The sequence below is a fragment of the Strongylocentrotus purpuratus genome, unplaced genomic scaffold (assembly GCF_000002235.5).
Source record: "Strongylocentrotus purpuratus isolate Spur 01 unplaced genomic scaffold, Spur_5.0 spur5_scaffold_9, whole genome shotgun sequence".
In the NCBI taxonomy this organism is placed as follows: Eukaryota; Metazoa; Echinodermata; class Echinoidea; order Camarodonta; family Strongylocentrotidae; genus Strongylocentrotus; species Strongylocentrotus purpuratus.
In genome coordinates, this window is record NW_022145615.1 from 14,621,546 (window position 1) to 14,639,847 (window position 18,302).

The 18,302-nt window shown below is 35.5% G+C and overlaps 1 protein-coding gene across 3 annotated transcripts; it reads right to left on the bottom strand.

Annotated features, from left to right (window-relative positions):
• Nucleotides 1-450: 450 nt before the first annotated feature.
• On the bottom strand, nucleotides 451-18,058 carry LOC594823 (beta-hexosaminidase subunit alpha). 3 transcript variants are annotated; one of them, XM_030976760.1, is made up of 13 exons: nucleotides 17,900-18,058; nucleotides 13,681-13,887; nucleotides 12,913-13,127; nucleotides 12,272-12,337; nucleotides 11,037-11,083; nucleotides 9,639-9,749; nucleotides 8,917-9,018; nucleotides 6,461-6,768; nucleotides 5,800-5,959; nucleotides 5,023-5,200; nucleotides 2,424-2,514; nucleotides 1,672-1,776; nucleotides 451-900 (listed from the first exon to the last, which is right to left on the bottom strand). In XM_030976760.1, exons 2-13 carry the CDS (start codon nucleotides 13,878-13,880, stop codon nucleotides 837-839), a joined length of 1,647 nt encoding a protein of 548 aa, XP_030832620.1. In that variant the 5' UTR covers nucleotides 13,881-13,887; nucleotides 17,900-18,058; the 3' UTR covers nucleotides 451-836. The 3 variants fall into 3 exon arrangements, with proteins under 3 accessions (XP_030832620.1, XP_030832619.1, XP_030832621.1); XM_030976759.1 differs by having other exon boundaries at nucleotides 13,681-13,883; nucleotides 17,899-18,058; XM_030976761.1 differs by lacking the exon at nucleotides 5,023-5,200 and adding an exon at nucleotides 5,327-5,498 and having other exon boundaries at nucleotides 13,681-13,883; nucleotides 17,899-18,058.
• Between the last annotated feature and the right edge of the window lie 244 nt (nucleotides 18,059-18,302).

Consider the following 18,302-nt stretch of genomic DNA (forward strand, 5'->3'; position numbering starts at 1 on the left):
TTAGACAAAATGTTACAACTGTATTATTATTATTATTATTATTACAACAAAACAAACTTACAGATGAGAAAGAAAACAAAAAGGTAGAAGTTTTTAAACTACAATATAAAACAAAGACAATACAGTTTAAAGTAAAATAACCAGTTTTTAGCTGTCTTCATTTCAGAATGACTTGGCTAAGATCAATGGAGATGTATTTCAATCATATCAAAGCCTACAAAGCGGAAGTGGTTAAAGATAAACTCCAGTTCTGGTAAAAAAAAAAAAAAAAGTTAATTCCCACAGAATCAAACAATACTTACACTGAATGTTCAAAATTACAAATAAATGATATGTGCCTAACAATTTTGGAAGAAAATGTATACATTAACTGACAGTTTAAAAAAGAAGAAAAAAATACAGAATAAACTCTATCATGGCATTTATTAATCAGCCTCCAACCTTTCACACTTATTGTAATAACGCTACATTCCAAGTACGCCCTCTTATTTTATCTATACTTTTAATAACATTTAATATGTTTAAAGTGTACTATTCTACCGGTAATTATCATTATCCATTGATCCAATGTATAAGTTATACAATGTCTTCTGCTTTAATCCTCATAACACCTACCGGTATACTTAAAATTGATATTGCAATAAATTTTATTTTTGAAAGCACATTGAAATCATGAATTTAATGTTAAATTCCTTACTCATAATAATTTGTTAATAAAACCTGAATCAATATTTTTTTTTTTTTTTTAAGGATTACTACAGCGTATACCGGTATTCAGTCTTCATATTCGTAGGGGCACTAGTTTGGTCCCAAGGATGACTGTAGCGTGCGTGAATTCATTCTTCATATTCGTAGGGGCAGAAGTTTGGTCCAACAATAGGCTCAGCTTGAATTCCACGTCTGAAACATTAATGAGGAATTCAAAATAAAATTATCCCACACATCATACATGTATAAAATATATGGACAGACTAGTGTCTAGTGCAGAGCATCTACCAAAGTTGAATTTTGAAAGATCCTCCAAACTAATTAAACATTTCAAAATTTCTGGATATTTTCTAAAGAAATACATTGATTTAAGAGAGTAAATGAGTATTAAAAGCATCTTTTACTTGATTGACTTTTTAGACACTTGATGTTGTTCTTCTTATGATTCAGTTTTTGAAGAACTAACACTTTTGGACCCTTATTTTCATGGTATGCTATGCTACATGTATGTATGTCACATTCTTTTCTTAATTTTTTTTTTTTGTGTGTGTGTGTGTGGAAAATCTGATTTTGTAAGATAGCCAGTCTGGTTATCTTTTCTTTCGAGAGGTTGGCTTCTCCGCGCATGACCAATCTTTAGTAAGAAATTCTTATGGTGTAGTGGTTCCGACTCTCATCTTTCAATCATAAGGTCATGAGTTCGAATCCCACTCCAGGACGTTCATTTACTTCAGCAAGAAATTTATCCACATTGTGCTGCACTCTACCCAGGTGAAGTAAATGGTGACCTGGTAGGAATTTATTCCTTGAAACGCAGAGCGCGTGACAGCTGCTCTGCTAAAGCCAGGGTAATATGTCACATTATTGTAGAGCCCTTAGAGACTTCTGATAAAGTAAGTGTTAGGCGCTATATAAGCACATATAACTATTATTATATATTCTCATGTTTTAATCATTGCTCACTTGACCATGCGACATCTTTGTTCTACAAGTCTATGAGAGGCATCATCCAATGATGTCACATTCACAGAGCTCCACAGACGCTCACCTACTGCACTGGCCCGAGGCCTGAGAAAGAAAACAAAGTGTGTTTTATTAAACATCCATCTGTGATTTAAAAAAACATTACACACAGATACCACATCAAATAAATTTTCTCACTCATCATTATTAACTGACATGCATTCTATTCAAATTCAAATAAAAGCAAATAATTTGATTTTATAATGCATTATGGACTATAAATCTCAGTAAACGTTTCAAACAGTACTTCTATAAATGGCTCGACCAACGATCAATGATCTTTTACTGAAAATATATGCCTTTTTTATTACCCTGAGTCTCACATGTACTTGGCAATCTAAACATCAATGATAGTATGACAAAATTATACTGACTATGAAAGTAAGAATGAGCTACAAGAGCTGTCTTCTACCAAATATGTTGCTGACTATGGATCACATAGTTCACGTTTTGTGTCCAGTCATGGTACTAATGTACTTTGGCAAGACATTCTTTGATCTTGGATTCTTTTCCTCCTCTACACCAATGTGTGGTACAATAAACGGGTACCTGGTAGGGACTGAACTCCTTGAACATTTTGAGTGCCTTAGGGCAGCTGGGCTGAAGCCAAGGTAATAATAGTACTTTTTAGGTGCCTTAATTAGGAGATTCCATCATTTTCTCGTACAAACACACACAAAAAGGGATCTCACCAAGTTCTCTGGATGACGTTGGTAGAGTCTACATACTCTCCCCACATGCACACCTCACCACCAATCACCAACTTCTTCTGAGCATCAGTACCTACATAAAGTAGCACAACAAAATAAATAGGGGAAAATATTACATTAACTTTAATTACTCCACCGGTACATTGTAAACATTTACATTTGTTTTGTACTTGTTTGTATTCAATGTTAAATAATGTACTTTTTGGAGAAATTTAACTAATCAAAGATCTCCCCTGACTCACTTGAGAAAGCAGTATGAAGTCGCACAGAATGGAGGCGACTTGTTGCTACAGCAGCCAACATGGCAGAAACAGAGCGCTGTCAAGGTGCTGAGAGCAAGAGAGCAAGAGAGCTCCCAAGCCAAGCATGCTGCAGAACTCTGATGTCCTAAATGTACTGACAAACCTTATGCTTGCAGAATTGGACTTGGAACCATGCAAGAAGACATACTAAAGAGTTTTATCATGTCATCATTAACGATGGACAGCCAATGATGATGGAGAAATCAAGAGCTAACACAGATATGGAACATTGTATGTGGGACTTCATGTACCTCATGGATTTAGTAGTCCGCCCTGAACTCAAGTTGGTTTAAACAATGGCAGAATAATAATAATAATGGTTTATTTATTCAAAAATATGCATTGTAGCCCAGGGCCGGTATTCAATTCAATACTTAGCATAAGTAAGAAATTTACTAAGTAAATGGCTAAGTTAAGTAATTAACTTATCTCGTATTCAAATCTCATTATTATAGACTTATACTTACGTAAGTCAAAATTTAAGTAAAATACTTACTGATAAGCATTGTGACGTCACACCGTCAATCAAAAGTAATGCGCAATATTGATGCATTGCAATAAATGCGCGTTGATATAATTGTGCGCGGGATATAATACTGCGCAAGAAAACCATATGCCTGCCAATCAAGGCCACCAAATAATTGGCTTATGTCTGGTATGCAGTTGGCTTTGATTGAAAGTAAAATACTTACACAAAAGTGTGAATTGAATACCAAAATTGGCTAAGTATTTTATGTACGCTAAATACTAAGTAAAAAGCTTAAATTTTGTACTTAAGTATTGAATTGAATACGGGCCCAGGGGCTGAATTGTGGAAAGGAGAAAGTGAGAGAGAGAGAGAGAGAGAGAGAGAAGAGGAGGGGAGAGAGAAGAGAAGAGGGTAGAGGAGAGAGAGAGAAGGGGAGAGAGAGAGAGAGAGGTAGAGAGAGAGGTGAAGAAAAAAAATTAGTAGGTAGTCATCAACATACAACAATACTATAAAATAATACAAATATTGGCGAATGTGGCAAGGTAAATTAGAAGTAATTAAGTTTGATACAGTAAATATGGGATAGATATCGACAGAAAATGTGATCGTGCATGTACAAAACCAGTTGCTTCCAAGTTTACAAAGTGTTAGAGTATGACATTGTTAAATTGCTAAGGTGAAAGACTATATGTCAAGAACTCTACCGGTAATATGTATAAACAAATAATTTGATATTAAATTGGTTAAAGAATTTATCAATATAAAATTTCATGATGAAAGAGATGAAGGAAAATATGGTTTCGATAAAGATTCAAGAGGTTGAGGAGGGGAAAGTATGGTTAAATTTAACAAATCAAAAATTCAAGACATAACACCAATAACTTCCAGAGATACGCACTATCACATACAGAGAAAGAGATCATCAAGGATCATATTTCATTTAGAACTCTTTACTAGAGTTTTAAGCATGATCATACATTTATTGTTTGCTCCTTTCTTTCTCTCATTCTATCTATCTGTCTATCATTTTATCTATTTAGCTCAATCTTCTTACTCTTCTTCTCCTTCTTTTACAGTTACTTTTTTTCTGCTTCTTTTTCTTCTTCTACTCTCTCCCTCCTTCCTTCTCTTCTAACTATTCCTTGCTTTTCTATTCCCCATTCCCTTTTCTTTATTATTCTTTATCTCATATTCAGCTTGTACTTTTCTATCATACATTTTTTAATAAATACCTCAATAAGCTGTATATAAACATCAGACTATCATTTTTTTATTTCAAAATTACCCTCGTCACAATTTTAGCACGCTGCCTGTACTTTTTGCAGTATTTTTTGAGAAAATTATGTTAAAGACTAAGTATATTATTCTTTGTAACATATTTTTCTTTAGTTTCTACATATGGTATACTATTTAATGTTGTTCTCAACTGACATTCATATCAATTATTCCTTTGAACGTAAAATTATGTTTCCTGTTCTTTTTTATCATTTTGATTGTAAATTATGCACAATTTAACATAACGTTGTGACGCACGATTATTTTTTTTAAATACCATTTTGAATTAAAGTTAAGATTTTGCACGTAGTGCATGTAATCACTTTTATGTTACTTTCTCTATTCTGATTCATGCATAAAATGCCCTCCAAAATTCTATTTTCATAATATGTATATGTATTCTAACTTCACCAAAAAAACATGCTATTATTAGAACGGCAAGCATGAGATTCGCAATAAGTCTGATAGTACAATAAGAGGTTTGGCAATGCAGGAATGTTAAATTAATTGAGAGAGTTTGATACCGAGCACCTACCATTGAAATTAGCTGGGTCTACCAGATAAAGGTTGTGCCACTGATGAGTGTATGGATCAGTGACCCGATTGAGATAATATGGGGATGAGATGAGAGTGCGATAACCTTTCTGGGTCACATTATGAGCCTCGCTCTGCCAATCTCCTTTCCATACATGTACAATAGTATCAGGTCTCACCTTAAAGGATGCAAGCAATACATTATTACCTTTTCAATATTACATTAGTCTAAAAACAAAATGAAAGAAAAAAGAGATTCAAGGAGGATGTACATGTAGTAACCAGAGAGTATTAAAATGCATCACCATTGAAAAGTGTTGGTTCCACAACGTAGTACTTTCTCCAATCATCACCGTAGCTTATGTAGTTAAGATACCAAGGGGTAGAGAGAATGGTTTTGTACCCCTTTGCTGTAACGTTGGCGAGCTCACTAGGGTAAGGGCCCTTCCAGACATGTACTACAGTGTCTGAGCGTACCTGAAACATATCCAGACAAGAATCGTCAAGGTGAGAAATATGCCTCTTTTGAGAGTGGGCGTGTTGGTTTACCATTTCAATTTCACCCATATATTCCATGGAACTCAAATACACAAGATGGATTTATCAATGGCTGTATTAAGTTGAATAATGTGAACTTGTTGATATTAAACTAACACACTGTGTGTAATATACATATATGCATATATTAATAATTTTACATACCTTGAATAATGAAGAACTCTGAATTACAAGAAAGCAACAGAAGTGAACAGTCTTCAAGAAGTGTTAACAAACTAACCTTGACTTGATTATCTATGATCTCTTGCCACACGGTGTATCCAGTCTGTAGATCTGCCATGATATCAAGCAATCTTTGCTCATAATACTGCTCTAGCATGCTGTAGTTCTTCCCATACTGATGCTGTGTCATGAAGTCAGTTATGGCTGGGTTGCTTGCCCTGTTCAGATTAAGATTTAGAGTCAGCCCACATGCATACATCTCTTGTTTTTGTTGCTGTTATTGTTTATTATTATGATGATATTTATTATTATCATCATGATTATTATAATTATTATTATCATTAGGATTAATATTAGTGATATTACTGCTACTCTCTCTCTCTCTAAGTGCCATATCGATTAACTTTGGCAAAGATGCTGTTCCATAACCCTCAGCTCCTAGCCTTCTCTATTAGTACCACTCCCAGTTCTTTCACTCCTCTCTCTTCCAACAATTTCTGCAGACTGTCCATCCAAAGTATCCTCCTTCTTCCCCTACTCCTCCTTCCCAAAATTCTCTTGGCCTTCTCTACGTGTAATTTGACCCATTAACTTCAACTGCCTGATCAACATCGCAAGTATCATAAAAAAACGCTTTTTAGTATCAGAGGCTACTCCTACTACTAAAGCCAATTTCTTGAGAAGTTTGTAGAGCCCCAACAATAATGATGAGATCTTACCAGCAAGAAAAGCTGACTTCATCTCCTCCCATGTGAACATAGTGGTCAGGGAACAGATCAACGACTTCCTTGAAAAATATTTTCAGAAAGTCATAGTTGGCATCAATAGTGGGGTTGATAGGACCGTATCCACCTGTAGGGGTCGTTCCGGAGTAGCACGGGGTGAGAAGGTCTGGGATGGACACCCAAGACTGGGTGTGGCCAGGGGTGTCAAACTCTGGCATCACACGAATGCCTCGCAGACGAGCGTACTCAATCACTGCTTTGACGTTCTCACGTGTGTATACATGATTTTGGTCGTAAGCATTCTATACCATAAAAAAACATAGGATTATAAAAGTAAAACAAAATGATTTATATTAAAGTTGTAAGGCCCTGGAAAATAGGCCTCCCTCAAAATTTTGTATACATAATATCCTGTTAGTATTGTCATATATTTTACACACCAGTATCTTAAAAAGTTTACACATTCTTCAGTGCTTGCTGCAAAGATGCAGAAACCCAACCCCTGTTTCCAAGAAGTGGTGACTCATATTGTGCCCTCTCCCAAAAACGAAACCAAATCGAAGGCGTTGGTCATGTCAGTGGTTTCTGCCTGATAGCATCAGTTCTATACCTGATGCTTCACGGGAAACACTTATTCTGACCAGCCTCTTCATTTCTTTTCAGGTAAGAAAATACAACTTTTAATCTCTTTCAATTCTGTCTGTTTAAGTTAATTATAATTGTTCGATTCATATATTACATTGTTGTGCTGCAACTCGTGTTTAATGATGAAGTGAATGTTATTAGTGATATTAGAACCAATTAAGTGTATTTTATCAAACCAGACTGATCATGAGAGATGCAGGCTTAACATATGTATCTACGTGACATGGTGTCTATTGTATGGTGTTAGTTATGTTTATGAAGCATTTAGATTATATAATGGTTCTATGATTATGTAGTAGAAGTAGTAAATTTTTATATATTCATACTAAGTCAGGTTAAACCAATTAGTGTGAACGCACCTCATAATGTGTGTATGCTTAATGTGAGATGTTTAGTGACGAGTTCATACACCACTATACAAGAGTAGTAGTAAAGTTAATCCTGATACCAATTCAATAGTCTGTGCATTGGGAGAAGTTTCTCTGGTCTTTATCAGAGATAACTGTGACATGCTATGACTAATGACTTGTGGTCAGCAGTAGTCCACCAACTGGAGAAATGAGGGAATATTGTAGAAAAGAGAGAATTTGGGATCATAGTTGAAGATTGAGAGTTTTGTTAGAATTGAGAAAGTAACTTTGTAGTATTTTAGAAAAGGATTTAGGGTTACTGCAACTATAGACAGGTCGGGATATTGGAGAAAGTTGGGTTATTGTGTAAAAAGACACAAACCTACTTTTAACTGGTTCACCTTGGTCTATAGTTACAGTTAGCCGTGTTCAGATTAGAAGATAAGCAGTCAGATGCCTATGCCAATGTTGTTTATGAATTTAGAGTTAGCTGTGTTTATATTCATATTTAATCCGTATTATTTGTATTTAGTTTCATTAGTGGAATATGTTATTCCATGTTTATTTTTATGTTATTAAAGGAGTTCTATACCTGATGCTTCACAGTAAACACTTATTCTGACCAGCCTCTTCATTTCTTTTCAGAATTTATATTATTTACCCCGGCCCGGGTAACAAAGTCATTCGAGGGAGGAAAAAAAATATTACTTGATTTTGTTAATGTTTTAATGTTTTGTACACCTACATGGTTGATGTCCAGCAATTGCAAAGAAGTTTATGATGAAATTGCAAACTGCTAGATTTATTAAATTCTATTAAATTTATTTTACACATTCATTGCTTCAATCTGAGATGGTTTGCTTTAATTCAGACAATTTTTTTTTAGCCCAAAATCTATTCAGATCGTCTTCCTATGGTAATACATACCATCACCAAGTTTGAAGTTAATACCTCAAATGGTTCTTGAAATATATAGCCATAACGAGTGGAGATGTTGCACATATTATTTGCAAGAATGAATAAGATAACCACTGTATTGAAGTATGACATTAAGCACTATTATTCCTATGATTTATTGGACCGAAGGTGCTTCAAACAAAATTAAGACTCTGACGACTGGACTATGGGCATGACAAACATTCTATAGAAATTATACTAAAATCATCAAATTTCATGGTAATTTACCACTATGACATGTGACCTTAGATCTACCAAAATACAAAGCAGTTCGTCTCCATAAGTTTGAAGTTGATTGCCCACATGGTTATTGAGATATCTTGATAACAGAGAGCCCAAAAACATAATATGCCTCCACCCTATGCCTCTGGCCAAATCTTCAGCAGGGTGTAGGCATAAAAACGACAAGTTAGCTTATCCCCAAGTACATTGTATCTTTATAATTGCAAAAGATAACTAACTGTACATAAAAGTATCAGGTATAAAAATCCAACTCACCATGCGGCTTAAGGAAGGATATGCTTTACTCTCGTAAGGGAAGGACTGGTCATCTACAATGTGCCAATGGAATACATTGAACTTGTTATATGCCATAGCGTCCTGGTAAAAACAAAACAAATAACAACACATCAATGGAACACATTCAAATGATTTTGTATGCCATAACATATAATTTACTACAATATAATCATGTTTTAGATGTACCACCTAAAAATGTTGAGACACAGAATCCTTGTGAAAGGAAATATAGTTGTGTGCAACTTGGACACATTTAACTCAAATTTATATCCTATAGTATTACATTGATTCTAGCACATTGTTAATGCTTAAGGAATAAATGTAGAAAACAGTATAACAATAAACACCGTACATGGAACCCAAGTTAGACTTGGGTTCCATGCAAGCCTTGTTTCAAGCTAACACGTACAGGTGAATCGACTAGTCTACTTACAAGTCAATTTCATGCTTATTTAGAATGTCAAAAAATTGCACTATCAAAAGCCAGGGTAATAATCGGGAGCGCCAGGAGGGTCAAATCTGACTGACTGACATGAGCGCTATACAAGAACCCACTATTATTATTGTTATTATATCTTGAAGATAGTATACTGAAATGGAACCCCGTAATTTACTGAGAAACTATTTTCTGGTGATTGATATACTTTAAATTCATATAAATATTTTTGTGGTTCAATGAAATATTATATATATATATTTACCAGAGATTTGAAAATGGAAGACATACTAAGAAAATGTCTTGATGTGTCTACCAAGTATCCACGAAAACTGAAGCGTGGAAAATCTGTGATTGACGTCTTGTTGATGACAAGCTGCAGGAAAACAAATCAAATAAATAATATCCACAGGTATGACATTTTTCAAATATTAGTATACTGTAAACATAAAACATGGGCACTTCAGGCACATTTTTATAAAAATCAGTCGTTCCAACCGTTTTGAGTATTCAATTTTCACCAAAGAAGTGAACACTATTTCCCTGTTGCATGTCAGAGATTAAACGTTCATTTAGTTTGATGAATGAAAATGAAAGTCATGGATTCTTTCCCTTAAATTAAAAAAAAAAATGTAATATTTTGTTGGAAATCTGCCTGCTCCTCTGGACTGGAAATGTCATCAATAGTAGAACGTCAATGACGTAGCGCTCATCCGCATCTCGCAACAACAAATATCGTAAATTTTATGGGGTATACTTTTGAACTGGTCAAAAAATTAAAAACTTTGATGCCCTGGAAGGGACATAATTTCATTTAGCTATATCAATATCGGTCAAGAAATGAGGGAGAAGAAGCATTTTTTGTGATTTTTGGAGTAAATTTGCATAAATTACCATAATTAATTAGTGGAGAACAATTTCAAAATTCTGTGTAGAGGTTTAGTGTTCCAAATTTAGCTCTACAATATAAAGCAAACCAAATCAAAATCGGTCGAAATATGAAGGAGAAGAAGCATTTTTTGTGATTTTTAAATTATTTTTGGAATAAATTTGCATAAATTACCATAATTAATCAACGAAGCAAAATCTCAAAATTCTGTGTAGAGGTTAGGTGTTACAAATTTAGCTCTTCCAGATAAGGCAAACTAACTCAAAATCGGTCAAGAAATGAGGGAGAAGAAGCATTTTTTGTGATTTTTAGAATAAATTTGCATAAATAATCATAATTAATCAATGGAGCAAAATCTCGAAATTCTGTGCACAAGTTTAGTGTACCAAAGTTAGCTCTAACAGATAAAGCAAACCAAATCAAAATCGGTCGAGAAATGAAGGAGAAGAAGCATTTTTTGTGATTTTGAATAAATTTGCATAAATTAGCATAGATAATGAATTTCACGATTCTGTGTAGAAGTTTTAAATCCCCCTCCTAGCCCTATCATATGAAACAATCAGAATCAAAATCGGTTGAAAAATAACGAAGAAAAAGCATTTTGAAAACTGTGGATGCATGGACGCACGGACGGACAACGGACGCCACGGCATGCCATAAGTTCATCAGGCCCTTCGGGCCGGATGAGCTAAAAACTGATCGCATTGGTTTGAGGAGTGGGTAAAAGCTTTGAAGAACAATTTGGACAGGAGACTTTGTTTATCATACACTCACCTGACCATCTTCATTATCATAAATGAGTTGACTGAAAGTTTCCAAACCTGTAAGAAGTATGAATAATGAATAAATGTAGATAAATGTAGCATAAACCTTATCCATGATAAAAAGATTGTTGGTCATGTCATACCAGAAAAACTCTCCTTGTTGTTACAAAAATGGTTTGAAATAAACATTTTTCCCTAATCTAATTTAAAAAAACAAAATTTAGCTACGGTACATTATGGGCATATCTTACATGTCCTTCCAAAAAAATTATGTTGGTTTTAATTTATCAATAAAAAAAACAAATATAAAAAACAGCAGAGTTTCTTGATATAAAAGAAAAGGAGGTTACCTGGTATAACATCACACTAATAGGCCATTTTCATAATGTACAGTAATAAGTATTTGTTACATGCCTCCTTACAAATTATTTAATTCACCTGCTATGCTACAATAGCTGTATTTCAATAGTCAGAATACAAATTACCATAGTGTTTGTCCTACCTAGCAACAATTTATATATGCAATATAATTGGCCAAAATGACCAAAATGTTGTGAGCAGGGTTAATAAGATTAATATTTTTGGAATCAGCGCAAAATTTGTCCATGACTTTGGTTGGTTTTACTTCATAGAGACATTTTGAATGATACTCATATTTGGAATTAATTTCGATTTAATCAGAATTAAGCAGAAATGTATCAAAATTACCCCTTAATGAGGTACCCATTTGAGACACTTTTAAGGCTGTATCTCCAGAGCTACCAAGTATCACGCATTAGGCGTGACATCACGCATTTCGAGGGTCTGAAAATGCTCTTACACACGACGCGCGCTAGATTTTGAAAAAACGCTATACCTTATACGTGTGTTATACCCTCGCCCGCAGAATCATGAAAATGTCAGGCATTGCTGATCTTTGAATTTGGCGTCTCTGTATCTCAATAATGTCTTCATGATGAGGCACAGGAACGGCAGAATGACATTGCTATCATGCATTACCACTGCACATTCACTTTCTGTGGTCGTCGAATTATGAACTTATTCACTGCGCATCCCAAACTTGCTAATGCCAAAACTTCTCTCAATTTTTCCCCGTTTAATTTGGTGGCATCACACATCAACATCACAGAATCAAGGCACTTCATCATCAATTCAATTGTACATCCTGTATAATCTGCCAGGTATGTGCATTTAATGATCTTGAGTTGAGAGTGCATCTGTTTGAACCTTCTAGAGGATACATACCTCTTAAGGCTCCCCACACAGAGGTGGCAGCTAAAGAAGCACTTGTGTCCGAGATCGTCAGAGAGTCTGTAAAACAAGGAGTTACCCAATGAAATACGGTAGGCAAGAAAAATAATCATAACCAATGGCCTGCAACATCTTGAGCATCACAAGACTCCATCATCAAATCTCTTAAAATGATGAAATGAACCTCCATGATACATAAAAACCTAAACTGATTGATGAGGAAAAAGCAAAACGTGGGGCTTCAAATAACAAACAAATAGCCTCTAGATGAGGTTCAGTTTTTGCAGCACAATTGATTATATGTTCTAACTTAACAATCTATACCACAATACCCTTTTTGTTCGATTTTGTTCGACTTTCACATTTTTGTTTGTTTCATTTTTCTCTATTTATTCAATTCAGCTTGTAAATGGGTTAGACTTGCCCTTTAATAATCCTTGTGTAAAAGTATATGGATATTTAAATGAAAACAATGTTTAAAAAAATGCTGATGCCACTATTCACAAGCAAAATTCAGGGAATACAAAATTGGGAAAACACAGATCTCTACACAAGCTTACAAGATCATAAAATACCTTAGTATGAATGTACAAGTAATTGACTTGAAACTTACAAGTAATTGACTTGAAACTTACAACTCTCATCAGATTCCAGCTGAGGATAATCAGGACATGGCTGTTCCACTGCAACATTGAGTCCTCTTAGCTCGGTAGCAGCTGAGCGGAATCGCAAGTGTGTAGGAGCATGTCGGGGTCTCTTTGAGGCTCGTGGCTTATTAAAGAAGATGATACCAAGATAGCGCTTAAAAGCACTGTCTAATATATCACACTGCACCTTGCTAGCTGTGAACCTGCAAATTAAGGAATGACAAATATTACCCATCATACTCACTACAATGTACAAGGTGCATTCCAGAAGTTTTTAGATTTTTTCAGAAAAGACAATGGGAGGGGCTCAATTCTAAATATAAATATACCAACATATTTGACCCAGTAATTAGAGAGATATATGGCAATTTGACTTTTTTTTGTCAAGGTCAGTTTTGGGGAAACATGTCTGTGGAATGCATGCCATGCAAATGGCGTAAATCAAGAAGAAATACCATTCTAACATTTGAATCTTCCACACTATCAACACTATTAAAACATGAAACCAGCAAAAAGGTTGCCATTGATGTATTTCTTTATAAATAGTTTTTAGTTTTTCATTTTTTGACGAGGGTCCGGGATATAAATACAATAATACCATGCACTCTTTTCAAAGCACTGTTAATATAATGGATCTTCATTGACTGGCATAGAGTGCTATTCCAGTCATCTATGAGAATCCATAATTTCAACCAGAGCCCCTCAGCTCAGTGCATAGTATATTTGATTACTGTGAGGAAGATGTCATTTACTTACATGAACTGACTTTCTCCCACTAGATTGTAAACAACAGGCATGACTGTGATAGATTGAGGCATGGGCCAAGGGGAGCCTTGAGTAGATGAAGTGACTGCTTTCAGAGGCAGAGGCACACCATCCTGATTCTCACTCAGAGATGCAAGACACACACTACAGAGCACTAGTACCCATGCTATCTGCATCCAAACACCTGCCATCTTTTCTCTAGGAATAGGAGAAAGAAGGGGGGAAATGCCAATCATAAAACAAAATAATTTTGAGGATTTGATAGGTTATTTTACATATATATTCACATTTACAGGAGAACTATTCAATGAATGATAATTATGAATTGTTAAATACATACAGTCAACAGTTTCCAATTGCAGTATGTCATAATTTGTGGACATCAGACTACACTGTAGGTGGACACATACATGTAAGTGGATGCACCATCGATGGGCGTATACAGTACACTGTATAAATCTTGCACACAGTGAACTGGATGTTCTAACTACCATATACCCTCCAGTCTCTCAGAGAGTCCCCAGGTGAGGGACATTTATGGGACTGTTGGTTGACCTAATGATTGGCATTTAATATTTGACCATTCTCTACTAAAGTGTTCAATTCCGGGAGCACAAATGACAAAATATTGACCATGACAATTTTTTAAGAATCACTTTGATTCCCAAACTTCAAGACTTACAGACTACAAAACAATGAATGCATGATTTTTAAACAAAACCCATTATGGGGGGGGGGGGGGGGAATATAGTCAGCATTGACGAATCTTGATGGCAAACCATAAGTTACCACAAATTCTTTATGTGGAAATTTCAAAATTCTATTGGAATACTCTTTCTCTCTATCCCCATTCATTACTTTCTACTTATTTTTCTCTTTCCAATTTTTCTTGGGTCCGGAGGAGCACCTGGACACTCTCAGGTTTCAGCAAATCAGAACCTTCAAGATAGTTACCTGTTCTTGAGCTATAAAACTCTAATCTATGCCTTAAAATTTGCAGTGCCCCAGTTTGCTATTTCGTTGAAAATCAATTCTCCTGTACACACACACTCTTTTCTGTTAGAACAAAGTGTTGTCTAATTGGGAACCACTTTTATCTTTATGGATGGAGTCCAGGGGCCCACCTTTGATCCCCTGTCAGGTTGCAAGCCCCTTCCAGGTCTTTGTTTGTTTGTTTTATTTATTCATCCATGGTTAAAAATACCTGCTATCAGCCACAAGGCTGGTAATCAAGTTGTGAGTGATAGAATTGAAATTTTCTCCTTAAATTATAATGTACACATACAGCCTGTAAAATTTCATTTTGTTTATAGAAATAAGGGAGTACTCCCTTAAACTAAAGACAATTTCATAGACTGGTTCAATAGTGTTTTGTCCTACTGTTCTACTTTCATCCAAAGTCTGTGAATTAAGCACTTGTCGAGCCAACTCAATGGCAATGTAATCTGTGCATGTGTGAATTACTACTGTAAATTTATGTTCCATGTTCTACTTTTTTGCTCTCTCTCTCTCTCTCTCTCTCTCTCTCTCTCTCTCTCTCTCTCTCTCTCTCTCTTTCTCTCTCTCTCTCTCTACTTTTCCTCTCTCTACTTTTCCTCTCTCCGAGACTCTCCCTCTATCGTTTAAACTTTTACTTTCTATCTATTTATCCCTTTTCCCTTTTTAGGTCACCAAAAGAAGAGGGTTGGCCATATGGCATATGCACGCATTATGCAAAGTGTAACTGTTGTCGATCACGAAAACCCAATAAATTCAGTCAGACACAAGCTTTTACGGGAGTTGTCAATCTTTATTTTACGTCTCCGTATCCATCCGTGTAACTCCGTGAAAACTGTATGACAAAGACAAAATTGCAAGGATAATAAGTAAATATGCAAATGAATCTAACCACAACTGCAATGCTTCAATACGTTACCAAACAAGGAAATGAGCATTTATATCGATTACAGTTTCGATCGATCACAGAATCATCTACGCAAAATAATCTTGGCTATAAACCCTTGCCAATCGTTATAATCATTATGTCATACAATTCATAAGGCTTCTATGGCTCCTTGTAACTTGACAGCCTAACTAAATTGAATCACTCCAATAACAAAAGAATAATGACTTTTCATTGCCCCACATATGCCTTTCTATGTAAGTAGAAAGTGTAGATCCTTCCAGACCCTTCCTTGTAAACTTCATTTATCTTTGTCCTAAATTACCCTAATACAAGTACTTTCATAACTATGATAAATGAAACCTGTCTCATACAGTCATAAGTCATATATATCAGTCATTACTCTTCACCTTATACAATATTTCATAAATGGTTTTACCGTTCTACGTAAATTCCTACACAGTCGCACATTACACGTGTACATGAACGTATCGCTACATACAGCCAGACTTGGCTTTATATCCAAATTAATCTTCATAATCCTTTACATAACAGCACTTAATTGCAAGCAAACATCATATATATAAATATACTGACCTCTGTGCCCTTTTGTGAACTGAATATCCCTCAGAATACGATTTTTGACAAATCAAAACATTCGGTAACAAACAAACTCAGCTTGCTCCATCGAACCAAAAATCAGCTGCCAGTAGAGGGCGACAAATTTCTGAGCAAGTCAACGTCATCTACACAAAGCTTGCAGTATACGTTTCACTCCCATCCAAATTGCCGACCTGCTATGCTTACAGTATCAGGGCCAGTAGCAATTTGTTTTCATTCTCTCCCTTTCCTCCCTTCTACTCTTTTATCTTCTTTGGTACTGTTCTTTTTCTCACTTTTCTTCCTCCACTATCTCTCTTAATCCCCTTAATGGCCTTATTTGTTTAGGCCTCAAAAGGGAGGGAGCCACTTCGGTTTGGTCAGCCCCTGAATTTGCCACTGATTTGAGGTCTTCCTCTCCTCGTATCACCGTTGATGATGAAATGACAAATGTGTCTGAATGATAAATCACTCACTGAACATGAAATATCGTTGCCTGGCTGGCAGAAGGGCGTTAGCTCGAATTTCAGGTAAAAAAATGAAGCGTTAAGCAGAAGGGCGTTAAAGCACTAAATCGCCTCAAACTTTTATAAAACTGACTTAGACTAGACTAGACTCTATTTCCGAGAAAAAAATTGTGGCCGTGTTCTAGTACTAGACTAGCTAGACTATAACATTTCTATTAGTCTTTTGAGTTTTAAACCAATTTTGGGGACGGAAAACAGTTTAAATATAGGTCTAAAACAAATCTTTAAATGCAAATAATTCAAAAAGTATTTTTTGAGTTGCTCGCACGTGTCTAATTATGCCCTTCTGCCAACCGGCCAACAATATGTTCAATCGATCAGCATTCATTTCAGGATTTTGTATTTTTCTTAAAAAATAGAAGTCTAAATGCCATGTCAGTTACCTTAGAATTTACCATAGCATGGTCATCATGGCTTTATCACAATTACCTCTGACTCTCCGAGTCTGATATCCGAAATATAGGGATTTATACAACACCTACGTGGATCCCTGTCATTTGATTGGAGGATTGTTGGTCACATGATATTCAATAGATGGTATATTGCACGGTCGTGCATTTTTGGTTATATGCAGACTGCGTACCTCTCTGCCGTGCGCGCGCGTATCCCTGCGTGTATCTGACGCGAAGGCAATCTGAATGTAATCGAGAAGGCTTGAATCCAACTTGAATTTATCTTTAATATATTTAAAGCATAATTTGTTGATTAACGTTCTAGACCTATTAGATCTTCTTCGATGTTGTATAAAACAAATAATGAATGTTTTTCTTTCATTCAATGGTGCGAATATTTTCATTCGTTGAAAGATTAACATTAATTCTATTCAACTCGGCTGACGCCTCGTTGAATAGAATGTTAATCTTTCAACTCATGAAAAATATTCGCACTATTGAACTCATAACCATTCATTATTTGTATAGTCTACATCTAATGTTTAGTAGCCGCGTAGTAGACTATAGCCGGTAGAAACACGAAGTTGAAAACCATCCAGAGACTCTGAATAAATTGCATTACTTATTAAATAATTATTTCATTACAAATCTTTATTCTCAGTTTTCTTATGAAGACTTTAACTGATTTTCTTATAAAATTGACGATATTTATGGCGTATATATTCATTACTGAATGAACGCCATTAAACATTTACCAACAACAACAACAACTATATAGTCGGTAGCCTTGATAGATTCTGACTTGTTACCTTTTGCCTTTGGTTTTGGTTTTGGCTCCGACTTCCGGCTTCCGCGAATTCCGTGGAGTTGAAGACTAGAGTTCTAGCCCAGTAAAATCAGAGTTTCTTGCTCATTTAGAATTTAGGGGTATGTTCCCACGTCTAGCTTCACCGAACCTCTCTCTCTCCTGTCTTTGGTATAGGCCTATGAGAAATTTTGCAACCCAATTAATGCACATCGCGCGCATCGACAGTATTTCAGCTAGAGATCACGTGATTACTAAAAATCATGTGATCGTCTTATATCACGTGTCACGAGTCGGGTCAGGGCCAAACACCCAGGGGCCTGGGGGTGTTTCACTAAGTCCTAAATCGACCACTAGGGGTGCTGTGAGAAATACTAATCAAAAATTCATTTTCAAATAAACTAGTA

Bases quoted from the DNA above. Each gene is read 5' to 3' on its own strand.
- LOC594823 (XM_030976760.1), bottom strand. From the start codon at position 13,880: ATGGCAGGTGTTTGGATGCAGATAGCATGGGTACTAGTGCTCTGTAGT. The intron at 11,084-12,271 runs GTATGTATCCTC...TACTTCTTACAG, and splicing joins TGTGTGGGGAGCCTTAAGAG to GTTTGGAAACTTTCAGTCAA. The intron at 9,019-9,638 runs GTAAATATATAT...TGTTTTTACCAG, and splicing joins CTTCCATTTTCAAATCTCTG to GACGCTATGGCATATAACAA.